This window comes from Nyctibius grandis, chromosome Z (genome assembly GCF_013368605.1).
Source record: "Nyctibius grandis isolate bNycGra1 chromosome Z, bNycGra1.pri, whole genome shotgun sequence".
Lineage (NCBI taxonomy): Eukaryota > Metazoa > Chordata > Aves > Nyctibiiformes > Nyctibiidae > Nyctibius > Nyctibius grandis.
This window is the reverse complement of record NC_090695.1, coordinates 78,184,704-78,211,689: the sequence shown is the minus strand read 5'-3', so window position 1 is coordinate 78,211,689 and position 26,986 is coordinate 78,184,704. Positions and strand designations below refer to the sequence as shown.

At 39.8% G+C, this 26,986-nt stretch overlaps 1 protein-coding gene across 2 annotated transcripts in view; it reads right to left on the bottom strand.

The window, feature by feature from the left end:
• The window catches only part of SKIC3 (SKI3 subunit of superkiller complex), a 53,041-nt gene that overhangs the window by 25,549 nt on the left and 506 nt on the right, over positions 1–26,986 (bottom strand). The window contains exons 2-23 of one of the 2 annotated variants that reach the window (XM_068423117.1): positions 26,373–26,470; positions 25,721–25,864; positions 24,582–24,673; positions 23,852–23,927; positions 22,338–22,478; positions 19,550–19,648; positions 19,346–19,454; positions 17,403–17,543; positions 15,684–15,785; positions 10,173–10,306; positions 9,446–9,532; positions 9,253–9,356; positions 9,007–9,133; positions 7,620–7,799; positions 6,680–6,804; positions 5,987–6,240; positions 3,425–3,527; positions 2,442–2,618; positions 1,335–1,479; positions 1,093–1,171; positions 911–972; positions 730–786 (exon numbers count right to left, since the gene is read on the bottom strand). In XM_068423117.1, coding sequence (XP_068279218.1) covers positions 730–786; positions 911–972; positions 1,093–1,171; positions 1,335–1,479; positions 2,442–2,618; positions 3,425–3,527; positions 5,987–6,240; positions 6,680–6,804; positions 7,620–7,799; positions 9,007–9,133; positions 9,253–9,356; positions 9,446–9,532; positions 10,173–10,306; positions 15,684–15,785; positions 17,403–17,543; positions 19,346–19,454; positions 19,550–19,648; positions 22,338–22,478; positions 23,852–23,927; positions 24,582–24,673; positions 25,721–25,864; positions 26,373–26,462 — 2,628 coding nt within the window. In that variant the 5' untranslated portion in view covers positions 26,463–26,470. The remainder of the gene's footprint in view (positions 1–729; positions 787–910; positions 973–1,092; positions 1,172–1,334; positions 1,480–2,441; positions 2,619–3,424; positions 3,528–5,986; positions 6,241–6,679; positions 6,805–7,619; positions 7,800–9,006; positions 9,134–9,252; positions 9,357–9,445; positions 9,533–10,172; positions 10,307–15,683; positions 15,786–17,402; positions 17,544–19,345; positions 19,455–19,549; positions 19,649–22,337; positions 22,479–23,851; positions 23,928–24,581; positions 24,674–25,720; positions 25,865–26,372; positions 26,471–26,986) is intronic. The other variant, XM_068423118.1, reaches the window with a different exon arrangement.

Below are 26,986 nucleotides of genomic sequence, written 5' to 3'. Positions count from 1 at the left end.
ATACAGTTTCAAAATGGTAAAAAGGTTACCACCCACAAATTATCTTTTCCCTATGGATTGCTTATGTTTAGAGTTCCTCCCTCAACACGGCATACGGTGAACAAAAGTCTTCACATTAGTAGTCGTAGCAGTAAGCAGTCTGCAGTATCAAGTTATTTTTATTAAAAGTAACTCTGACCATCACATTTCCAATTAAACAAAATTCCTGTAATTCTGACCAGCAAATAGGATAGAATGTAGTTTTAGCTGCATGAGAACTCTGGATGTCACTTAAGATTTAGTCTAATTTTTCTCCAGAGAAACTCTGGAGGTTACACAGAACTACAGTAAATCATATGACAGGCTGATAAGCAGAAGTAGCTACCTATGGGAAACTCAAACTCAAAGTTCAGTTTGTGACTTACAATTAAAAGAGTTCTTGGTCGAATCTGGTGTGCATTGGTTTGATTAACTATTTTCTCAGTCCTTCCAAATACTTTTCATTCCATCCAGTTGCTTGGAAAGCAAGCTCATGAATTTAGAAGAAGTTTACTTATCCCCTCCAGAATATTTAATTCTTGTGCCTTAAGTAAGGTACCGGTGACAATTTTATTTCATTCAAAGGAAGTACGTTTCTTGAATCTGAGAGGGACGCTCTTCACTGTTTGACCATGCTCCCACCCTCATACACTCCCTTAAAAAAAAAAAAAATTGAAAGGGAAACTATATTTGAGGACAGGAAAGAGTTACCTCAATGTTTCCAGTTGCCAGATACAAAACCCCCAAGTTGGTCCAGGCAACAACATTCTAGACAGAGCAAATGAAGTTAAAACCAATGTGTTATTACTATATTCAAAAATAACACTGCATCAGGGGAAAAAAAGTTTTAAATGCCCACTTGAAACAGATGGCAGCTGCCTACAGCACTTACGATTTGCTCAGCTTGAATAGATTTGATGAACGAATGTTGAGCAAGAGCATAATTCCCAATAGCTGGAGGGGGAAAAAAAGAAAAAAGGAGAGCTAGATCTAACTGAATTTCATAAACACCATTACTCAAGTTGCCTTCTAATTTAGGATATTATGGAGCTAGGGGTTTCACTGAAGACTTACCACTACAGGAAGCAACTACACCAAGTGCATTCCAATAAAGATGATTTTGGCTGTCAAGCCTCACAGCTTTTTTGAGACACTGGAAGAAAATCAAACATGGATTATATCACCAGAAGAGCAAAAATTAAGACTTTATGCACTTATTCAGAGAGGCAGGTTTTACTGAGGACAGAGAGGGTATGCAGGCAAGCACCAACACCGATTTAAATTTTAAAGAATGTAACAGGAAAAACAGGCAATACCTGTAAAGACTTATCTAGCAGTTCACTGATCTCATTCATGTCAGTGCCCATGGCTGTGAGGTGCTCTGCTTGTCGATAATAGTTTATTCCAAGATCACACCATATGCTAGGCAAAGACATCAATTTTAAAGCTCTGCCGTAACACCTACAGAAACATGAATCACAGAACCATTATTCCAAGCCTCTTTACATGAAGATCAGAAAGTTGAAAAAACATTCCAAAGAGCGCTTAAAAACCTAAACCAAGCAAACATGCATAAATACAAACAAAACCAGACAAGAATGGAAAGCAAACAACAACTAACTGACTTTCATTCAGACAGTTACCTTCACAGGATCTATCCTGGTCTAAAGGCAGTCTGTAGTGCCCACCACTTCTGAAGCCACAGATATGCATTAAATCAAAGCTGTGTCAGTTGCAATATGCATGCTTTTACTTAAAACAAACATCAGCCATTTTTACAGTTAATCAGACTTCCCTAGGAAGTATGTGACTTCACATATTGTGGCTGAGATTTACCAAGCAGCTGCATTTCCTGCTTTACACATCCAATTGCACAAAGCTCAGAGGGAGTCACAGAAGAGGCTACAGAAATACTACAAATATTTTCTACCATCATGAGCTTCCAAGGCCAGAAACAAGGAATTCCCTCTTCCAATGTACTCTAGACCCCATACCTAGGGCAAGAATTGATGCATTTTTATAAGAAAGAAGTACAGACAGAAAACTTTAAGTATTCTCTCAGATTTTAGTAGTCCTGGGAGAATTAGTTAGCAACTACTGCAACCACTCCATTTAAAGAGGCACAAATTATTGAATGACAGGCAGGATGCAGCCATTCTCTGGAGACAGAACAAGAATAATAGCAGGTGCTAGATGAAGTGTTGACAGCCACTACAGCAATCCAGCAAACATATTCCGAAATGAGCAGTGTAATGTGCAAGAAGCATGAGACCCGGTTTACCACCTCATTAATCTTTGCTCTGTATGCAGCTGTTGACAGATCAGCATGTCTTTCATTTTCTAGAAATGAAATAGTCTAGAATACTTCAAACTCTATAGACTCTCAAGCTGCAGAGAATCTCTTGATAATAAAAAATTGTTACCTTCCTCCCAGTCTGAGCAGCTCAGTTTTCTCCAGCACCTGTTTGCCTGCGTTTTTGCCCAGAAGGGATCCTAGAACTTGGACATTCACTTTGGATGGTGAAATAACATGCACGCTAGTACAGGTATCTCCGAGCAGTTTCCAGAGGCAACACACATCAGGACGGTGCTTTGTTGCCCTGTAATTAACAATATAGAAAACCCGCACAACACCCATTCAGACACTTCAATATCCTCTTCTGAAAGAAAGTTCACCACTCTGAAGAGTGGCACAAACTGAAATGTAATTAATCAATGAGCTGTTTGATTTTTTTATTCAGTTTTCTTCCTATTCAAGCTATAGGTCTAAAAAGTCAAAAACAACCAAAAAAAGAGAAACTACAAAATGCCAATGGATCCCAGCTTCGTTGGGACTAAGAGTCAGTTCTGAAAATTAGCCACTATCTATCAACATGTCAGCGGACTGCACCTACTCCTGCATTTCAGGGTACTATCATGTTACATTACAAGACATGACTCATCTGCAGTAAACCTGATGGACCTTCTCCTATAACAGCAGCTATCTCAAGGTGTAATTTAGGACACTAAAGCATTTTGTATGAAGTGCAAAACAAAAAGATTGAGGGAGGGAAGGAACAACTTCCTCTCATTCACTATTTTTGGTAGAAATCCTCTCCTCCCAGCCCCATACATACAGGAAGACAGCTGGAGAGAACTGTGTGTCATTTCACACTTGTGTTATAATCAAATGACTGTATCTTTAAACAGAAAAAACAAAACTCTATAATTACCATTAATTTAAGCAGCTTAAGTCCAGAATGCGTTATTCAAACCACTTTCACTAAGCACATTCTTACTTCTACATTAGAGGCCTGGTCCCTTCGATTTGTTTGAATGGAAAATCCTCAGACACTTAGCTCTTATTCTTCTGCCTGTCAACCCACAATTCCAGTGGAAATTAAATAACTGAGTATTGAGTACTAACCTTGTAAAAAATTCAAGAGCCTGCTCTATGTGACCCACAGCCTTCCTATCAAGAAAGTTATCAAGGGCCGATCTTGCCAGCATGAGATAGCACTCACCAAGTCCTGAAAATAAGATAAAATATCCTCTGTGAAAAGAGATGCTTTTATGATATGTTTGATACAGGAGGTGGGGTGGGAGGGTGGAAGCCTGCTCAGTGTTCTGCTTCATATAAAGATTTATACTCTGCACTTGCTATGCCAAAATCAAAAGACTCACAGTGCTCACAACAGATACTTTGCTTTTAACCTATCCTGTCAAGTGCGAACAGTAGAATAATTTGAATACTAAAATAAATGTAATTAATTATAAAAACGATAGCATTTAAGCTTTGGGTTTGTCCTGAAATATTAACTAAAGCCCTGATGAGAAATCTGCTCTGCATTGGTAAGTCTTTGACAAATACATCAACTTCCCATTCATACAAGTCAAAAATCACTTCCAAAACAAAAAGAAGAAAGAATGTCGAGGTAGGCAAAAGGGGAAGTCTTCTTTGAAGAAGACTTAAAATCAACATTATTTAATCCTATGGATGTAAGAATTTACTTCATATGGAAATAAATTCAACTGTTAAAAATGAACTGCATCTAATGCCACAATTTCTAGCATTTTGGAACCAACAAGATAACTGCTTGGTTTATACTCTTGCTGGCACCAGCAGTGACTCTGTCTCGCAATAAGTTACTGGCTATGAGTACCATTCATTATCAGAATTATTTTCACAGTTCTGAAGCTACCTTCCTCATGTGATCATACCCTGTACCTATACCAAACTACTAATCGCAGCAGTCATGTTTTGCAAGCATCTTCATCTTGCCCCCACTAGGTATTTTTCTTGACCACACAGAAGTCCCAAGATCATGAGCTTCTCAGACATGAAGAAGCTCTGTAACTAAAAACAAAATTGATTTTATTCCTCAAAGTTATACAAGAAAAGATATGCTGGAGCAGAGGCAGAATAACCATACCATTTAATAACACAAAAATAAAATACATGGAAAAGATGCATTCAAGTAACATTAATTTAGTTTTCTCCCACCTACTAGGAGACTATGCTTCCAATAACTCAACTCTGAAACTGCCTAAACTGATCAGAACAGTAGCAGAAGTACACTGATACATGTTTCAGAGAGTTTTAAGGCGGCCTACAAAAGACAGCGAATCAGACTAAACAATAAACAGTCTCTAAGAAGGTGAAGACTGTTTTGGGACTCAAAGTAAGATCTGGAGCTAACAAATCAGAGTTTAGGATGAGAAGGATTATGAGAGAAGACGTACGAGATTTAAGAAAAAAGTAAGCCTACAGGCAACCGAGGAGGGGGGGAAACCTTGATACTGTGTGCTTACGTCCTCTCTATGCTTTTATTCCAGGTAACACTATCAGCTGTCACCTAGAGACACTAAAAAAGGCATATACACATGCACACTTCTATACAACACCTTTGCAAACTGCTGCTGCAGTCAGCTGTTGCCTTCTTGCCTGACAACTAGTAAAACTGCCTATCCGCAACACTCTCCAACTCCATCATGGAGCTTTTGCCATGTCACTTTAGTATGGCAAACTCCAAGTGACAAAATTATACAGGAGGAGGCAGAGGGACAACCACCCTGTCACCCTTTCAAATGAAAAACTTACTGTTGCAATAGTAACCCAACACTTCTGACGTAAGTCTTAGAAAAATCGGCTTACATTCACCCAAAAATCAAAAGACCTTACACACAAAGAAAGAACACTCCATAACTTAAGAATTCATACCAGTACCAAGCAGCAAACAGCATCTATTTCAGATGGATGTATGTGGTGAGAATGACTGAAGACTAAGTGGCAGGGACAACGTGAACTGAACAGTTATTCATTGGCTATCAAAATGTTACACGATCCCAACATTATATACCTTGAGAATTACAGTTCTATCACCAGAAAGGAGTTCCAGTTCCCTGATTTCTCTCCGCTCCCGGCTACACACTGAAGACTTCTACCTATTGCCACCTCTAACACTTGTGAGACGTCTCAGGATACTTTACTGCTATTTTTCATCACCTGAAGCAGCTCAGAGGGGTCTGAATCAGCAGGGCTAACACAAAAAGTGAGGAACGCATGGTCAGCAGCAGCAGAACATTAGTCTAGCCCATCTGTCTGAAATGGCAGCCTGACTCCACTGCCTGTTGAGCCAGTGCTTGACTGCTTAGTTGAAACTGCAGCACCATTAGCTGGCTTCCTATATCTATCTTCAATTCTTCTACCCATTTGGCCTGGTAGCTACACAGGAGTAATTACCTTTCATACTTACTTTAAAGAGAAATAATCACTCCCATGCATCATGATTTAAGAGCTCTTCAGACATTTTCAGGCTACTACCCACTAGCCTTCATGCAGGGGATCAGAGTGTTCTACGTACCCAAACCCCAACCCTATCCTTCCATGCAGAAAAACCTCAATACACCCAGAACCTCTCCACAAGACTGAAGCACTACAGCATGTAGAGGGAGAAAGAGTTAACACTTTCAAATTCAGACATATTACCTTTCAATGCAGGCACATAGTCTTCTGTCTTGTTTAAGATTTCTTGATAGGTAGCTATAGCATTTTCATATTTGCCTAGAATCTGCTCAACTGCTGCAGCTTTGTAAATGCTGTACACAAGCCCTGGGTTCAGCTCACTTGCTTTCCTGAAGGATTTTAGAGCTGTTGAATAGCTACCTCTGCTCAAGTAAGCCTCCCCTAGGGACTCCCAGCAGTTGGAATCCTTTGGATCAGCCCTGAGAGCTGCCTGCAAACTGAAGATACCAAGATATAAATTTATTTAAACAAAAGGTGATACAAAGTAACGCAAATTATTTCCTTGCATTATACATTCTCAGGACACAAATGCACAATTATACAGAACTTTTGAACACAGCATAGTAGTGTTTTCATCTTGAGAGCACATTATACAAGTTTAGACACTGTACCTAATCTTGGCTCTTTGTTCAGTGCTATACCATGCTTGTCTATGACAAACCTGTCACCAGGCTTGTTAGTACAGAACACTGCTATGCTGAAAAGACCACACTGTGCTAATTCTGGAACTGAAAATAGACACAGCTTGCTCAGACCCATTTCCCATTGTTTAGTACAAGCCATCCTACAATCAGCTAACTTATTTTCAAAACTTGCTACGATCACTTTTATTGGGATTTACATAAAATGGCTTAAACCAACCACTAGTTCTCTTACTCAGCCACTGCTTGTGTCGGCTGATCAGTTCTCAGGTAGTAAAGTCCACGATGAAGCCAGGCCCATTTTGCTGTACCAGGACTCGCTTTTTCAGTTACCTCATTCAGGATTGTCAGAGCAGTGTCCTAACAAAGCACCAAAAATGCCATGGTAGTAAACACAGATATTTGTAAATAACAAAGTTCTTGTTAAAGAAGAATACTCCTAAATCCAGCACACAATTAAACTGTTTAATCTGTTAATTACTGTAATGAAGAAATGCTACAGGGACTTTTTAAAGCTAGCAGGCTGAGTGGCAGATTAGAGGAGAAAATTATCACATCTAAAAATGTGATTATTTCTTATGTACCTGTCTTTGCAAACAGACAATAGCTTCCTGAGTTTTGTAGAGACTAATTTTTTATTTTTTTTTTTAACTAGAGAAGGATGCAAGTATTTGCAGCAAGTCAGATACTTAGACTGACTTTCCATATGTTCCAATGGCGTCTGTCAAACTATGGGTTACAGGTGCTCTGTAATATCATAGGCTAAGAACTTCTCATATAATGCTATATAAGAAATATTTTTTTAAAACGTTCTGATGACTTTGTATGCTTTTTCTGAAAGGAGCAAGGTGAAGGATGGAGAAGAGAAGTGGCACAAGTTAAATGTGAAAAGAAAACTAACTTTCACTTCATGGTCCCTACTGAAAAAAATCCTTCATCTAAATCACACGTGTGTTGACTACAGTGTTATGCTTGGTTCCCCTACCCTTCTCCCCAGACAGATTTAATTTGGAATTGGAGCATGAAATTGAAGCAGGTCCAACTATGAAAACTGCTAAGCAATGACAGAACACCTGTTTTCAGATCTTATTCTCAAATACAGAGGAAATCTGAAGTGATTCCTCAAAGAACAGGAAACAAAACAGGGGTAATCCAATGCCCTGAATGTACAATACCATGTCTCCAAGTTCCACGCTTAAGTCTACAGCTGCTGTTCCAGATTCTTCATCAGTTCCGTCCAGTTCAAAAGCCTTTTTATAGCAACCACGAGCTCTAATTTTGTCTCCAGCAATATCTCTGTAGTAGTTACCTAAGTAACAAAAGACACTTCCCAAGTAGCTGTCCAATTTTGCGGCCTACAAGGAAATATGAACACAATATAAGACAGCATTTTGAAGGATTATACTGATGGACAGGTCCAGTGATAACTTGTTCAACCTCTACTTATCAACTTATTTAAACTCCTTCTGTGATACATCTGAGTAGTAAAACTTTATTTTAAAATTTCAGAGATTACTTGAGTTTTAAATATTTGCAGAATCTGCTACAAACCTCATGACTCAAAGGATTTTGTACTTGAAGTACTAACAAGCTAGTTGTGCTAGGAGAAAACAATTCCTTCCTACATCCCATCATTTTCATACTCTACTTGGTTTCAACCATTATGCTCATACTCTTACCATATTACATTACAATCAACTCCAGCTTTTTCTCAAGTTCCTTTTTAGATACACTTGGCAGATTTGTTTATACTTAAGAAACCCACAGCCCCCAAGCAGCAGAAAACAGCTTTGACATTTAAAAAAAAAAAAAAACAAACCTCACATAAAACAGTTTAGAACCAAAAGTATTGCTCGCTTCAACTACTTCTCCAGTATCCTCTGCTGTTACTGTAGTGCAAACAGCAGGCCACGATTTAAGTTGCCAACACCTATCATGAAGTTATATGGTGAGTTTACAATGTCTACAGTCTTATTTTGTATACTTCCATGTTCCCAATAAAGATGTCAGACTAAATCTTTTGGATTCACGTTCTTGTTCAGAATGTGAATTCTATGTTCAGAGAAAAAGCCATAACCACCAAAAACCCAAAGATCAGAAGAAGTATATAAATTGTGGGGCTTTGCAGACTTACTTCCTTGGACAGACACTGAAACTCTAACACCATTTTCATCTTTTTTTCTTCCTCACCCTTTTCCCCAATTTTAATTTTGCCCTCCCCATTTCAAAACGTCTTCAAAGATGTATGCTGGTCATCTAGAGGCCTCGACTTTACAGTCTTCAAGGACAGAAGATTGAGATAATCACCACTACATTTGGCTAAATCAAAGGCCTCAAGAATTAGATGAAAAGAGGAAAACAAAACCAGGAGGATTCCAGGTAACTGCACAGCTGCCTGCAATGCCTTTTTGCACAGTTGAACTTGGTTTACGGTCTCTGCAGGCTTGTAAATGGTAACAAGCACAATATTCAAGTCTGTCATTCCAGTCAGTGTATTTTCCAGATTTGGTTTCTGATACAGCAAAACACTAATTCTACATGAATATTTAAAGCAGCCTTTACCTTCAAGAACTGAGTGAGTGCTTTTCCTTTGTCTTTTTTTGTCTCATCACTCATGAACCAGTATGTGAGCCCCAGGTACTGATGATACTCTGCAGTTTCGGCCTTTCTTTCAATAGCATTTAGGAAACTAAATAAAAGCAAGAGAGGTCAGATCAGACAAACTCTCAAAAGCTGAAAAACACTATGTTCTATCCTCCCCCCCCGCATTTCCCTGTTAGAGGACAGAAAAAAAAAAAACAAATCTACCTTCTTTCTGCCTGTTCATAGTCCTTTTGGGAATAATGGATGAAACCCTCTAGAGCATGGGACTCAGACAGATCAGGGTGGGACAAGAGAAGCTCTTGTGAAATCTGAAAAAGGATGTCATTCTTTCCTAGATATTTCCTCTATGCAAGCAAGTATTCTACTTAGCTTACAGGAATGACAATACAGCACTAACCTTTGAAGCCTGATCCATTAAACCTTTGTTTAAATAAGCCTGACCTCTGATAGCTAAAACCACTGGATCACTGCTTGCATCCACAATCTAGAAAACCAAGTAATAGACATGACCAGATTATTCTCTCCCCAGATTAAGAAATCACAGCTGTCAAAAACAGGCAGACTGCATGAAGATAAAGACAAGAAAACATTTAGATAGCATATCCTTGAGAAGCCTTAGAAAGAATAATTTTGATGGAGAACAAGTAGAAGATTGTAGAGAGCAAGGACAAAGGTACAGAAGTCTAAACAGCAAAGAAGTAGTATACATGGAACTGTGAGCCAAAAAAGAGAAGAAGCAACTTCTGCTTAAAGCTTAACCTTTCAATATGTTCATGTTCATGACTAATAAAGGACATGGGGAGTAGGATTATAACAACAATCCACATTAAGCTGAACAACAGCCACAGAACTAGCAAGAACCCAGCAGCACTGAGCAGGAACAGACAAGGTCAAAAGTAACATCTTCTAAAATCAGAATTGTGAGTGAAAAAGAGTTGTAGCAAAGCCTAAAAAAACAGAGAAGCAAGGAGTGTTTGGATTACACCATAGTGGGTAGGAGTTGTCTAAACCACACAACGCGAAAACAAGGCAAGGGCAGAAATACACTGCTTGAGCTTTTAGTACAGAAAGATGAGAGCACTTTTTAAAATAAAAAAAATATACATTTTAGTCAATGAAAATACCTGCTCAAGTGCTTTAATGGCTGCTTCTGCAGCGTCAGCATCAGCTATTTTAATCAAAGCCTCTGCTTTCAACTGAAGGATAAGGTTCTTCCTCCTAAGACTAGGACCCTCAGGAGTTCCAAGAGCCTCGAGAGCTGTTGACAAGAGAAAACTTCCATCAAGTAAAAATAAAGAAAAGGAACTATAAAAAGCATCACTGTTCCCAGTATTTTTTAAATCTTGTTAATTACAATTTTTCAGTCTAATAGAGCATCACTTAACAGAACAATTTTTTTGACTGCTCTCCCCCATGTTGAAGAAATTGTTCTGTAAAATTTCTATCCATTCAATTTTAAAAGTTAAATCAATTTTAGAAAGGTCCTCTCAGACATGTGGAAAGACTAATTGCTTTCTAGCTGCTGGCCTTATAAATGGAATGCTGCATTTTTCTGATCTATGTTCTAAAGAATCACAGAATCACAGAATCGCCTTGGTTAGAAAGGACCTTTAAGATCATTGAGTCCAACCATTAACCTAACACTACCAAATCAACCACTAAACAATAACCCTAATATCACCACATCTACTCGTCTTTTAAATACCTCCAAGGATGGTGACTCCACCACTTCCCTGGGCAGCCTGTTCCAATGCTTGATAACCCTTCCAGTGAAGAAATTTTTCCTAATATCCAATCTAAACCTCCCCTGGTGCAGCTTGAGGCTGTTTCCTCTCATCCTATCACTTGTTACCTGGTAGAAGAGACCAACCCCCACATCGCTACAACCTCCTTTCAGGTACCTGTAGACAGCAATAAGGTCTTCCCTCAGCCTTCTCTTCTCCAGGCTAAACACCCCCAGTTCCCTCAGCCGCTCCTCATCACACTTGTTCTCTAGACCCTTCACCAGCTTTGTTGCCCTTCTCTGGACTCTCTCCAGCACCTCAATGTCTTGGCCCAAAACTGAACACAGTACTCAAGGTGTGGCCTCACCAGTGCCGAGTACAGGGGGATGATCACTTCCCTAGTCCTGCTGGCCACACTATTTCTGATACACACCAGGATGCCGTTGGCCTTCTTGGCCACCTGGGCACACTGCTGGCTCATATTCAGCCAGCCATCAACCAACACCCCCAGGTCCTTTTCCACCAGGCAGCTTTCCAGCCACTCTTCCCCAAGCGTGTAGCGGTGCCTGGGGGTGTTGTGCCCCAAGTGTAGGACCCGACACTGAGCCTTGTTGAATCTCATACACTTGGCCTTGGCCCATCGATACAGACTGTCCAGAACTCTCTGCAGAGCCTTCCTACCCTCAAGCAGATCAACACTCCCACCCAACTTAGTGTCATCTGCAAACTTACTGAGGGTGCACTCGATCCCCTCATCCAGATAATTGATAAAGATATTAAAGAGAACTGGCCCCAACACTGAGCCCTGGGGAACACCACTTGTGACTGGCTGCCAACTGGATATAACTCCATTCACCACAACTCTTTGGGCGCGGCCATCCAGCCAGTTTTTTACCCACTGAAGTGTACGCCCAAGCAACCCAAGAGCCAGCTTCTCCAGCAGAATGCTGTGGGAGACTGTGTCAAAGGCTTTACTGAAGTCCAGTAGACAATATCCACAGTCTTTCCCTCATCCAGTAAGCCGGTCATCTTGTCATAGAAGGAGATCAGGTTAGTCAAGCAGGACCTGCCTTTTGTAAACCCATGCTGACTGGGCCTCATCGCCTCGTTGTCCTGTAAGTGCCCCAGGATAGCACTCAAGATTATCTTATCTGCTCCATAATCTTCCCTGGCACCGAGGTCAGACTGACAGGCCTATAGTTCCCTGGAACCTTCTTCCAGCCCTTCCTGTAGATGGGCGTCACATTCACTAATTTCCAGTCCCCTGGAACCTCCCCGGTTAGCCAGGACTGCTGATAAATGATGGAAAGTGGCTTGGTGAGCACTTCCGCCATCTCTCTCAGTACCCTTGGGTGGATCCCATCTGGTCCCATAGACTTATGCATGTTTAAGTGGCATAGCAGGTCTCTAACCATTTCCCCTTGGATTACGGCAGCTTCACCCTGCTCCCTGTCCCTGTCCTCCAGCTCATGAGGCTGGGTATCTCAGAGAACATCTCATCTTACTACTAAAGACTGAGGCGAAGAAGGCATTAAGCCTTTGTCGCCATGTTACCTCCCACATCCAGTAAAGGATGGAGATTCAATTTGGCTCTCCTCTTGTGGCTAATGTATTTGTAGAAACACTTTTTATTGCCTTTTATGGCAGTGGCCAGATTAAGTTCCAGCTGGGCTTTGGCCCTTCTAATTTTTTCCCTGCATAGCCTCACGACATCCTTGTACTCCTCCTGAGTGGCCTGCCCCTTCTTCCAAAGCTCATAAACTCTCCTTTTTTTCCTGAGTTCCAGCCAAAGCTGTCTGTTCAGCCAGGCTAGTCTTCTTCCCCGCTGGCTCGTCTTCCGGCACATGGGGACAGCCTGCTCCTGCAGCTTTAAGATTTCTTTCTTGAAGAGTGTCCAGCCTTCTTGGACCCCTTTGCCCTTCAGGACTGCCTCCCAAGGGACTCTGTCTACCAGACTCCTAAACAGGACAAAGTCTGCCCTCTGGAAGTCCAAGGTAGCAGTTCTGCTGAGCCCCTTCCTTACTTCTCCAAGAATCGAAAACTCTACCATTTCATGATCACTATGCCCAAGACGGCCTCCAACCATCACCTCACCCACAAGTCCTTCCCTGTTCACAAACAACAGGTCCAGCGGGGCATCTTCCGTAGTTGGCTCACTCACCAGCTGTGTCAGGAAGTTATCTCCCACACACTCCAGAAACCTCCAAGACTGTTTCCTCTCTACTGTATTGTATGTCCAGCAGACATCTGGTAAGTTAAAGTCCCCCACGAGAACAAGGGCAGCTGATCCTTTCAATAAACAATGACCTTTCAATAAACAAGTTGTTTTACATTCAGTGTTTAAAGAAAAAAATATTACCGAAAACAGGGATTTGATTCTGTGCCTGTGCAAAGGTAACTTTGGACCTTTCTACACAGTATTGATTACTTCTCCAATACACAGTATAATCCCACCTCAGAGAACAACGGCATCTCTGTCGAGCTTCAGCATTCTCCAAAGGCAAGAGCTTTCTGAATAACTCAATTAACGGTATTTATTTTCACACATGATGATCTTTTGCCTGACTTGATACAGCCAGTAAGACAGGCCAAGAATAAAGCAATGCTTCCCCAGAATTCTCTCCCACTTTCCACATATTCTTTGGACTCAAGGAAACTTTCTGCATCAACAGCATCTTTTAGCAAGGCACAATAGCTTAACTTACACCTTGCATTGAGAGACAAAACTTATTTTGTTTGTTCTGAGCCAGCCAGCTTTTCATTTCATTTGGTACTATGTAGACCTTGCACAGGAAAACGAAACACTTGACCTTTATTTATCTTCCACGTCACTTGCAACTTCACAGATTTCAAAATCGTCTCTTCTCCAGGCTGGGAAAGGACTTTACAGGCAATTTACTTGCTCTCATATGCTGCATTTTCCATATATTTGATCATCCTTATTACTAGTCTATTAACTTCTACTATTATTTTCTTTTGAGAAGGGGTGGATGGGTATCAAAACCACACACAGACTTCACCATTCTGCTGAAGTTCTTAAAGTAACTGCATGTTGGTACTCTGTTTCACTAACCATTCCCTTCTCTGTAATTTCTAATATTTGACTTGCCTGTAAAGCATAGAAGGGGAAAGAAACAGTCCTGTTTTTTCATACAAAACGAGGACCTTTCTGCTCTCTACTTCAACAAGACTGCAGGACAGCTTTGTGAGAACATTTCTTCCCACAACTGCATGATTTTGCATTTAAGACTATGGAATCGTATTCATTATTTTAACACCTAGTTGCCCACTCCAGTAATCTCCTTTTAGAATTTTTCAGTCTGCTTTGAATAGCAGCAAACTTTGTAACCTTACTACTCAACATCCATAAATGATTAGAAAAGAGGATGAACAATGCAAGTACCAGTGAAAATGTCAGGGACACCTTCTTTAAGCCTGAAAACAAACGTTATTGCTATACTGTGCTCTAGCTTTTAACTTATTTAAAACTGACAAAAAACATTCAATGCTACAACTCTACTTCCTAACCCAAGGCTGCTTAGTTTTCTTAACAGTCTTGTAAGAGATCTCATCAATTACCACATGGAAGTCAGAGAAGAGTGTATCACATCTCATCCGTGTGCTCGTAAATGCCTTCAAGGAGTTCTAAAAAAAACTTTACTTTACAAAAGTCATGCTGTCCATCCCCTAGAATAATTTTTCTACATAAATTCCCGAACTCTGTTCTTTCAGCTTTAACTAATTCAACCACTAAACATATCAGACCTTTCAGTGGTTTACCTGGTCTTTCCTAGAACCCTTTTTAAAAATTAGGGTCGCACTATCTACCTTCAAGCATTTGGGTGCCAAGACAGTTTAAGCAAGCAATTACATAAACCACTTAGTACTTCAGCAATTTCATCTTTATGTTCCTCGGTCAATTCCTAGGTCGATATCTCATAGTTCCTTAATGCTAATTTTTCTTGTCTTGTTTTATAGCAACTTCTATTAGTGCTATAATCACAGACAGGTTGTTTGATGAATCCCCTGAAAAGAAGGGTCATGGTGTAGGACTCACCCCGAGCTGTTCCACACTGAACACAGATGGGAAAAGAATAATCTCATTTTCATTCTTCCTGCAATTAGTTTCTTTTTACATACTTTATTCTGTTTTCACATTTCCTCCGCCCAAATTCACAGGCCTTTTGAATATCCCTCGCTGGCTAGTACTTCCCCTTGCTTTTAATAATTTCCCATTTCTATTTAGCCAGGTCTACATACTTTTACCTCTTCAAGTCATTCTTGAGAATTTTTTCATTGCATTTGTCCCTGTCAGAAAAAACTCCACTTTGGCTGCCCCTTCATTTGTAATGATCGGAAAATGGTTCTATTCAGATTAGATACATATCACTAGATCGTAGTAACTGCCCTCATTCCCAGCTAGCACAGATAAGGATCTACACTCACACTGAGGTTTCTTAAGATATAGTTGTACTACGCAATATTTCTGCATTTTACATTAACTTGATTAAAATCTTATCGTCTTTTAAGTCTAAATATGAAGTCTATCAGACTAAAAATTTGTGACACCTACCCTTGTGGTTTCAGGCAATTGTCTGCTGTTTGGCAGAGTTGGTCAACCACCAGCACATCAGAACATGCAAGCCTTCTAAATATTAACCATCAGACAGTTTTCTGGTTCTGATTAGCCAAGAATTTTCCCTTTTCCTGAGAGTAAGCAGCACATGGTGCTTTTCAGCTGTCACAAACCAAGAGAAGCAGGGCACACCAGCAAAAGCCATGAGACTGCAAAAATCAAAGGACTATGACTGTTGCTAACTCACTCAGACCTACCACGCAAAGGCCACATTGGCTGGACTACATAAAGTGGTGTACCCTTGCAGTTGCTCTTTTCAATTAGTGGGCAGTTACCTTGATTGCAGGACAGGACAGCGTCCCTGTGTTCGTGAATTTTCATCTGTGCCTCTGCCAAATAATGCCACGCTGCTGGACACTGGCTAGTCTTCTCCAAACCTAATAAAAGAAGAGTTTAAAAAAAGGTATGAAAAAAACACTGCTCAGGGCTGCAAAGACACTGTAGTTGGCAGATGCTGTACAGCCGTATAATGCCATCAAAAACATATTATCAATCAGATAATAAGACTTGCAGTTAATCTTTCCTTTAAGTCTTATTTTAAACTGGTTTAGACATATAAGCCTCCATCCAGTAAGGCAAAGACTAAGAAGCAAGTAAGCTTCTGTTAGGCTTAATTTTGCATATAACATTATATATACAGAAAAGAAAAAGGGGAAAAAGTGAGGAAACACACAACACTGGCTTAAGGTGCACTTCTGTTTCAAAATGAAAAAAGTCCTTCACTTCAATCAGACATTAACATCAGCAGCCTGTAGACTGCTGTATACAGTTTTTCTCAGAAACCAGAAAAGGCCTATAGAACTTCAAGACAACAAGAAAATTATGGCAAGTGTTTCACTGAAACTTCCTGATAAACTTGCCTTAAAGATCCAGTGATAACACTAAATTTGAGTCTTCTGAGATACATATAACTACTAAATAATGCCTTGAAGCTTCAATATTTAAAATGCAAACACTTGGCTTACTGGGAAAGACTTTATTTCCAAGCTTTATACATTGCTGCAGATGTCAAAACATCCAGTGGCCATTTAAGCCCAAAGAATTTGCCTTCCATGGAAGACTTTTTCCTCTTAAGCACCTGAAATTTTTATTTCAGGATTTAGGCAAGACATATTATTTCATTGTGGGTAAGATCCTGTACAATACTGTAGAATATTCTGAAATCCAGTTTCAGAAACAATCTTATTCTAAATCTGGGTGAAAAGATGCAGGATATCACAGCATAGCCTGACTGACTCATGATTGCTTAGATCCCAAATGCTTATTTACCCAGCTTTCTCAATAAGCTGTTTTGAATCTTCCATGGTCAGCACAGTGGGAGTGGAGAGTACTATTTCCCACTAGTACATTTATAAATAATTTTCAAGGAGCTTTGCCATTTCCATACAAGTGAGATAATTACAGAGTAGTAAGCCAACTCTTAAGCAAATCTGGCTACTGCAAAAAAAAAAAAATCCTCTGATATTTCTCTTTAGATACACAATACAAGTGCTTACCCAATGTAAATGTTAAAGAGGTCTTAAAATGATGTAACTTTAAAGGCACGTCATCTTTGTTCGGGTGTAGAAATACAGATTAGAGGACCTGCATTACATTTTACTTCATAAATTCCACATTGCTTCATTGTGGGTTGGACTAGATGACCTCTAAAGGTCCTTTTCAACCCAAAACATTCTATGTTTAATTGCTGTATTTACTGCTTCATCTAGGTATTTCCCCAATAACAGTCAGATTAAAAAAAAAGTTTAAAGTTGATCACACTAAAATACTAGAGAGCTGACTACAACAGCAATGACAGACTTCAGAGATGTATACTTAAAGCTATATTTTAAAAAAATTCAGTGCCCAATCAGAGACAGTGTTGAGTATTCTTTTAAAATCTAGCTCATCTTAACACTGGAGAACTACTATGCAAGTATAAGATTCCCAAAATATCCAGCATAAACTAGCTGGTTCAAGTTATAGAGTACTTATACCTCATATTACACATTTACCTTCAGTAAGACTCTTAACAGCCTCCTTGTATTTCTTTTCTTGGAGGCATTTTATGCCAAAACCAATGATGCCTGGACCACTACTTGCATCCATCTCCAAAAGCCTAGAAAAACAGTGCAGGGCCTCTTCTGACAAAGTACCTGGTTCCAGAAAAAGACATATTTTAGAGAGTTTTAGATTTTAAAAAATGCAACAGCATACCTTATCTACATAAATATATGACCCTTACACTTTGAGCTCAAAGTAATGAATTTATTAACTAAACTTTTTTCCAAAGGTACTACCTACATACTTACTACCCTCCACCCCCTAAACCAAACCCAAAAAACAAGCAGTAATCTAAATACCCAGTACCACTAAACAAAATAAACTGTCAGTCTGAAACCTGAATTTTTAACCACTCATGTTAAATTACTACAGGTATACTTCCTTTGTTAATAAAAACTTCCTTTACATGCTTTTCATGTAAACCCAGCTGAATGCCCACATTGTCAAAAGCTGCCTCAAATAAACCAAAATAATTTCCTTCCAGAGTAGGCCTTGAGTAGCTATAAATTTGCTGTGATGGGCTTGCTGAAACAGTCTTGCTGTGAAACCACATAATTTAATGTCTTGGCTTAATTTTAACTGATGCCACTAACTTTTTATGCTTGTGTTAAGCTGTGATTGTAGACATGGCAGTCCTTGCTTAAAGCAACTGCTGTGACTTGCAGAAACAGTCTTTGAACTACTGTTTTATCAAAAAATTATGGACTCATTTGACATAAATGTTGCCATGGATTTGCGTTTGGTAAAGGTGACTAATAACACATCTGAGTTACAAGCCCCCAAGTTTGGGCCACGAAGGACTACGACATGGTTGGAATGACTCAGATAGAAACGAACAGTCTTTCTAAAACCTAAGCATCATCCCTCCCACCCCAAGATGGCTGTGGGATGGTGAGATGTTGTCAGAGTCTTGGTAGGTAAGAACTGTGCCAACCAGATGCTCCTTTTCCTTTGGAAATTAGTTTCTGCACGTTTCTCCAAACTGTAAAGCATTCTCATCTGGAAATGAGAATCTGGGCCTCATTTGTCTTCATCCTTTCCAATCAAAGTGAAAAATTCTCTCGTTTTATGTTGCTACATCATTCCATGAAGCCTACCTTCAAAACTGGAAAAGGCATTCTTCAACCTAAGCTGAAAGTTATTTTTCTTTATATAAACCAGAGGGGTTTTTTCCTGATTTTCTTCCCTTGTTTTAAAAAGAAATAGAATCAATTTCTGATGCCTTAAACGATGAAATGATGGACCACAATTGAGTAGTTATCTTTGAAAATGCCAAGAAAGTGTTCAACATTATTGCAGTGTTGTTTAGTGAACTACTGAAAATACCAATTGTATACTTTCAGATCTCTGCACTATGGAACACATCATGGTATTTTTTTTTTCTCAGAGATTCTCCTTTTCTATTAGAACAAATATCTAAATAGATCTGTTTATTCCCTATTCACCAGTCATCATTTTGAAGAAAGTTTCACAAATGTTTGTTTTCGCCAAGAGAGATTCTCTCTGTCAAGAATAACCTAAGTGCAGCCTTAGAGTACTGGTTAACATTCTCCATTCACTCTTCTAAGCCTAAGAAGCTAACCTTCATTTACCCGGAGTGGCTGCTCTTGAGTTTTGTAAGGCATTCTCTGCAACTTTTTACATTGCCACAGTTGGACTTAACTCGCATAAGTTTTTTGCCAATTTACAGCCATCACTCACTTACAGAGCTAGGAAATAGCAAATCATAGGACCAAACACTTTTCATTTCCAGACAGGCAGAAATACAACATAAAAGTAAATAGTGCACTTGTACTGGATCATGAAAGGGAAAAAACTTGTAGAAACACTGTCACAAAACTAACTTAAAAGAAATAATTTAAGCCCCAGAAATGTCTAAATCCATCCTACTCACCTGACTGAACAAAGTGCAAGCAAAGTACTTCCAAAGGATAACTCACAGTAGGATACAAAGCCATCATATCATTACAGGCCTTTTCCAACCTAGCCGTTTCATGAGGAAACTTGAAAGGAAAAACATCAATAGTTACTTGTGTGAATTACCAGATGTGGAATATTAGATTTATTCACTGAATTAAATAGATTAACATAACCTTACTTTTGACAAGCGCTGAATAAAGTCCTTGTAAAGATTTTGGTGGTCTTCACCAGGAACAGTGTCAGCAGAGTTCACTGCATTTTCAAATGCAGTCAAAAGCTGAAACAAGAAATAATTAGGAGTGCAGTGAACAATAACTCTAGTAAAATATTATCTTCACAGAACAGACTATTTCAGTTGGAAGGGACCTACAACAATCATCTAGTACACCTGTCTGACCACTTCAGGACTGACTAAAAGCTAAAGCATGTTATTAAGGGCATCGTCCAAATGTCTCTTGAACACTGACAGGCGTGGGGCATTGACTGCCTCTCCAGGAAGCCTGTTCCAGTGTTTGGCTACCCTCTCAGCAAAGAAATGCTTCCTCGTGTCCAGTCGGAACCTCCCCTGGTGCAGCTTTGAACCATTCCCATGTGTCCTGTGCTGGATCCCAGGGAGAAGAGTATCAGCACGTCCCTCTCCATGTCCCCTCCTCAGGAAGCTGCAGAGAGAAATCAGGTTGCCCCTCAGCCTCCTTTTCTCCACACCAGATAAACCCAGAGTGCTCAGCCGCTCCTCACAGGACATGCCTTCCAGCCCTCCCATAGTTAAGTGCATAATTACATGTTATTATCCGGATCCTACTCACTAAGTTTATACTAGTACTGTGAACAGAGAAATTCACAAAGCAAGTTCCTTATTGTGAAGTAGTACTCAAATAGGATCCAAAGCATGCTAATTGTCTAGTGCAAGATGAAGCAGTAACACACTGTTTCATAATGTGAGATGGGTACAAGGAAGGCAGAATTTGTAAGCACACAGATTCTCCTTCATACCCAACCCCAGTTCAAAGGAGGACTTGGTACCACAAAACCTAGGTTACTATCCTCTATGGGTAACTGTCAGCCCTCCCCCCCTGCTCTAGTCTAGAAATCTACTCTTTTATTTCTTGACTCCTTATATATTGGAGAACACAGGCACCACAGAGTGCAGGCTACCAAACAAGCATGCTAAACAAAAAGTTGCCCACAACTTGTCACAAGTGAAATACTGAATAGGACGTTGCCTTCAGTGCCACATCCTTCGAGGTTCAGGTGCTTTAATCCAAACCACGGTAAAGTGAACTGTACGTTTGCATGTGAGACCCATTCCTGATATTTATGAAGCTTTTTTTTGTGCAGCACCTCTTTTCTATAATAGCTCATAAGTTAAAGCATTTACCTTCTCAAAAACTAGAGAATCAGATTCAATTTTCTGCTGTCTGAAATTATTTCAATTTATATTTTCTACCTTTCTGAAGCACTGCTAGCAAGCAGACTGGTGATGAGAAATTTCTACCCTTCCTGTTGAAGCAGGTTCATCTTGCAAGAACAGATAGATAAAACAAAATTAACTTTGGCCACAGAGAACACAGGATCAATATAATTCATGATCATTCTGTTTGCTCCAATTAGCTTTGACATTCTCCTAAGAAGTGAGAGCTTAAAATCTACAGGAAAAAAACAAAATTTGAACCAGAACGTTGCTATCTAGGATAAGCACTAACTACAATGAAATGGCAAAACAGCACAAAGCGACCTCTTCCACTCCAGAGGAAAGCAGGGAGGAGTTTCTTGCTTTGAAGAACGCCTGTATTGCGCTTGCATGGCAAGGTTTTGGTAGTGGGGGGACTACAGGGGTGGCTTCTGTGAGAAGCTGCTAGAAGTTTCCACTATGTCCAACAGAGCCAATGCCAGCTGGCTCCAAGACAGACCCACCGCTGGCCAAGGCCAAGCCCATCAGCGATGGAAGTAGTGCCTCTGGGATAATACCATTACGAAGGGGAAAAAAACCCTGAGCAACTGCAGCTGAGAGAAAAAGGAGTGACAATATGTGAGAGCAACAGCCCTGCAGACACCAAGGTCAGTGAAGAAGGAGGGGGAGGAGGAGCAGAGAGTCCCCTGCAGCCTGTGGGGAAGACCATGGTGAGGCAAGCTGCCACTCTGCAGCCCATGGAGGTCCATGGTGGAGAGGATATCCACCTGGAACAGATACCCCATGCTGGAACAGGGGAAGAGTGTGAGGAGTCCTCCCCGAGGAGGAAGGAGCAGCAGAGACAATGTGTGATGAACTGACCGCAATCCCCATTCCCCGTTCCCCTGCGCGACTGCGGGCAAGGAGGTGGAGAATTCGGGAGTTAAGTTGAACCTGGGAAGAAGAGAGGAGTGTGGGGATGGAAGGTGTTTTTAAGATTTGTTTTTTATTTCTCCTTATTCTACTCTGATTCTGACTGGTAACAAATAAAATTAATTTCCAAGTCGAGTCTGTTTTGCCCACGATGGTAATTGGGGAATGATCTCCCTGTCCTTATCTTGACCCACAAGCCTTTTGTTATATTTTCTCTCCCTTGTCCAGTTGAGAAGTGATAAGAGCAACTTTGGTGGGCACCCTGCATCCAGCCAGGATCAACCCACCACACTGTCAAAGCTTATGTGTGATGCTTCTCATAATACGCAAAGGTAGAATGACGCATAACTGTGCTACAGTGCAAACTTGGGCTCCTGCAGAACTTAGAAGGCAGTTAATGAAGGAGTTCCAGAATGACTGCTTGGACTGAGGTGCCTAATACCACCTAACGCCCATCTCAGGCTGATGCATCCTCCCTGTTGTCAGAAGGTAAATCACCCACCTCTTCCTGAGAAGTTTAGCAGCATTGAACATTAATGAGACAAATAGTCACAAGATTTGCATGGGTTTTAAGGCTTCATTTGAAGTCTAGCTGCACTGTACATATGTATGTATCCAGATGAGTAGGAGTGAGAAACATTACCAGCTGCTCAGTCTTATTATCCTGGTTCGGTGTACTGTCCTTCAGTAACCGGATCATCTTCTTCCAAAGCTGATGAAGCTCTGCCTTTTCTGCACCTTCCTTCTGTTTCATTTGTATTAGTCTCTGACATGTTTCAGCTACCTGTCAACAGGAAACACATGAACCATGCTGTTACTCTTCAAAGACCTGGAGGTCTGATACAAGCTTTCCAATCACTGACAACTGTACCACACTAGGGTAGACAACAGAGTAATGTTTAAAGTTTAAAGTAGCAACCCAGATCTACCTGCTTTCTGATTAAAGCAATAAGTCCAAAAGGATTGTGTGGGACCTGCCCACCTTCCAAGGGACAGTAAACAAGGGACGCAACATCAAGAGTATGAATTCTGACTCTGGTTCCTGGAGGAAATCAACAGTAAAAATGGACCTGAACAGTCCTCCAATAAACTCTGAAGAAAAAATGGAAGCCTTGCTGGATCTACAGCACTATGAACAGAAAGAGTCCACATTGAAATTCCAGTGTGGAAAAATCAACAGAACTGAAAAAGAGAAAATAGGACCCTGAGGCCTAACTTGCAGTTTCCCGTTGCACACAGAGCAAGTCTGTCTTCATATGCTAAACTATTAGCATTGAATTTAGTTTCAGAAACTGGTACCCAAAGAGCTAATTAATAGTCTTGAGCCTGATGCTAAGTGGTATGCAAAATTTCTCATTTTCCATTGTTGGAGGAAAGGGGAGAAGAGGACACGGAGTAAGACCACGCACCACCTTGTAAGAAAGCAACCTTTTTAAAGGGTAAAGAGTAAACAGCATAATTGCAAAAATAAGTCTGCTGTAACATTGCCAGAGAGACTACAGGACACCTTACTGAGAACCATTCAGGCATTTAACAGCTCCACCTCGTGGTAAGCTGGTAAGAGCCATGGGTATTTCTGCAGTGGTCATGCTGACACAGACTTTGGCAGTGCTAAGTGGGCTGAAGCTCAGGTTGCCCTGGAGCAGCTTTGCCTGTCTTTATCGTTGTGCACGGAACGCAGTACGTAAGCCACAGGCAACTGAGTGCAGGTTGTGTACAAATTCCACCTTACCCTCTGGCATGAAGTATCAGGGACAGTCTAGGAAGGGATCACCACACCAGCAAAAGGCTAATCAGATACCTAGAACTGGCCAAGATAGGCAAAGGACACCTGGCTCACACATACTGCATGTAAATGTGGATTTAGGATCATGCTCGACTTCTAGAAATAAAACAGAAGAATGACGTCCCACCCTTTCAGCCTGTATACTAATATTCTTTGTCAAGTTTTCTCTGTTTAATACTTTGCATCCAAGTCTGTTACGCAGTGGAAAAGAAAGGAATGTAGTTAAAATCAGTTCTTCCTGGCAGTGGTCCACAAGGAGACCTTAAGTGGTCTGTGGCCCAAAAAACTGGAGATTCCTTGATGAAAAGTAATTAGTTCTGATCAAACGGAAATTTCTTGTTAGTAGAGAGAAAGTAAAGTACTCAACCTACCTCTAAATATTTCTTTTCTTGATGATATAGTTCCACAAGCTTGTTACACACATCACACCATTTCTGCTTGTCACCACTAGACAGGAGGAAGAAAATGCCACACAAACAAGCTAAGTTTTCACAAAATAGTATAATGTTTTTCAAATTCTGACAAATAATTTTTCAGTAGGTTCAGTTGCCAAACCAATATGTAGAATAAATACTACAGATTGCCTAGAAGTTTTACTCATTGCTGCGGTAACTGAGAAAAAAAATTTACTTTAAGGGATTGTACTTTTCCTTCTAAACAATTTTCAAGTTAAGGAAACAAATCGAACACTCCAGTCAACTACAGTGACAGCTGAGAGTTAGATTTGTTTAGAATGGTATTACATGAATTGTATTACATCTATTCTGTGATCTTCAGATCACAGAGAAAAATAAGCCTACTTACTAATGCAGACAATGAACTATCAGAGTTAAATGCTTCAAGGCAGTGAGTTTAGACAGAAGACACAGGATAACACAGAACTCTCTAAACTACTAACCTCAAGTACAATTATTCAAGAGTTTCTGCCTTATCAAAGGGGACACTATCAAGAAACCTTATACACGTACAGAAAACCTTAGTAACAGGTGCTTACCCACTGATGCGATAAGGCGTTAAAAAAAACCCTATGCTGTGTATCAGCAATAGCATTCACTGAACCAGAAATCTTAAGACTGAATTATGGTATTCAATATCCTTTACCTTTCATAGAGTTCCAAGAGCTTTTGGTAAACATCTGCTAAGTCTCCTTTGACATCTGTTTGGTTGGGTTTCTCATATAAATTTGCTAATCCCTTTAAAAAAAAGTAAGATTTTATGTCAACAGTTATGTGTTATTAGAACACTGCACGTTCTGTTCTGCCTACAAAAATTATTCCATTGCCTTCAATAGGGTCAAGTGTTAACACAGTCTCTGAGCAGAATCTATGCTGATACATCTGTACAGCCTTCTGAATCTACTTAAATTAAAAGCTTTCCTTGCTTTCTTAACTAATACCAACATTTGAAACCTGTATATATTACACAACCTTGTCTGCATAATAGACAATATACAAAGCACACCAAGTCATATGATAAAAGATCTATACCCAAGTATCATATCGTCTTGTATAGTAACAGAAAGACAGAATCTGATTGAAAAAATGAGGAAATTTCAACATACCTTGAAATCAGGCACCAACAGTTATACTTTAAAAAGGTATTTATATTGAATATACTAAGAACCTTACTACCTTAGAAAAATACCAATTGTTGGTATCAAGACAGACTTAATATGCAGCCTTATGCTTCAGCAGTCTCCAAATAACACAACTGTATGTTGTAACTATATACTGTTATAGGTTGCCACGCACACACCACCCAGCAAGCAGTTATTTTAAATGTATACTATTGTTTTTAAGTAACAACAACAAAATTCAGTAACAATCCACTTAATGCTGGAAGCTGGAAAAATAACTTAGTAGATAAAACATTTTCTCTCCTATGAGAGAAGCATTGTCAAATGTTTCTTGAGCTACAAGCATGGAAATTCCTAAGCATGGACAAATTTACTATATCTGTTTCAATTCATGCTTTCCCTTGCATGTTTCATTGCTACCTGGTCTGCACAAGAAATACAAACTCAAATATACTGAAACTAAAATTCACTCTGCTATACATATGCAGCCACCCATGGCTTTCCTTTGGACACAAATAATACAAACCTCAGATACTCTGAAGCTTCAGTCGATCTAAGGGCCTCAAGAAAAAAGGATGCAAGTCTCAACTTCAATTTGTTCCCCTGTTTAACTCATAGTGACACTTTTAAGGGAAAGAAAAAGTTAATTTGGGCATTTACATACCTGCCATGCCAGTAACTGGTTTGGTTCAAGTTCAATAGCCTTCTTATATGCTCCTTTGGCCTGATCAGGCTGCTCTAACTCAGCAGCTGCCAGGCCAATAAATACCCAAGCATTGTAGTTATTTTTTTCTTGCTTCAAGACTGCCTAGAAATACACAATTTTAAGTGAAACTGATGAATGAAATGCATCTTATAGATCCATGTATCGAGCTTCATCATTGCAGTTTCGTGAATTATTCTATATGATAATATTAGAAGTTTACTGATTTGTAGGAAAAGGCTAAGATTAGTAACTTCAGCTTTTTATGCCAAGGAATGCTTCATATCTGAACTGTTCTGCAAGTAACCATACCTGTAGCTCAGCAATTAAAGCACTCCTGTCAAGGTCTGGATTAGAAATGGATTTTTATCGCTATCATTCTAGACTTAATATTCTTATTGCCACATACAAGCAAATGCAAAAGGGAAGGAGAATAAAGGTTTATCTGTGGGCAGCTAACATGAATGGGCAAAGAAGTTAAATCTGAAAATTAATCTCAACTATTACATCAATAAGGTACTCCACACTCTGCATTAGTGTACAGCTGTAGGGGTATGGGAACAGCAAACAAAACGTGCAAAAAATATTACTTTCCAAGTAAAAAATTAATTACCTTGCAATGTTTCAAGGCTTCCTTATATTCTTTATTTCGTATTGCCTCTCTAGCACTCTTTAATGCTGCCTTCACCTCCTTATTTGACATTGTGGCTACTAAGTAAAAAAGGACATATAATTAGTTCTTATAAAAAGACATACTGAAGTCAAAACATTGTTTATATCCTACTGTAATTGCATAGAGATTATTTTAAACACAGAAATATAGTGCAATATTCCAAAATGCATACAGCACTAAAAATCCCTGCAACAAATAATATGGTTAAAATTAGTTACTTACACTTAGCTCCAATGCAGGATTAAGTCGATATCCCAAACAGTTAAATGATACAAAGTAGCTATCCCAGAACGAAATTTTGGTTAAGGTTTAAGACAAATTTAAACAGGAGGAGAGGTGTTGTATGACAGTCACCTTAGACTCCTAGAAAGACACTCTGCATGCAGTTTGCTTTAAAGGAGGAATTATGAGCAGTGAACTGTGCTTAAGAGGCATATTGGACAAGTGCTCAAGGGGTTCCTAAGGATCAGAGCTTTTCGTGTGTGCTATCTACAGCAGTACCACAGCCAGCCCATCACTTATGTTCAGGCGCAGTCCACAGTGCTCCTCTCCCT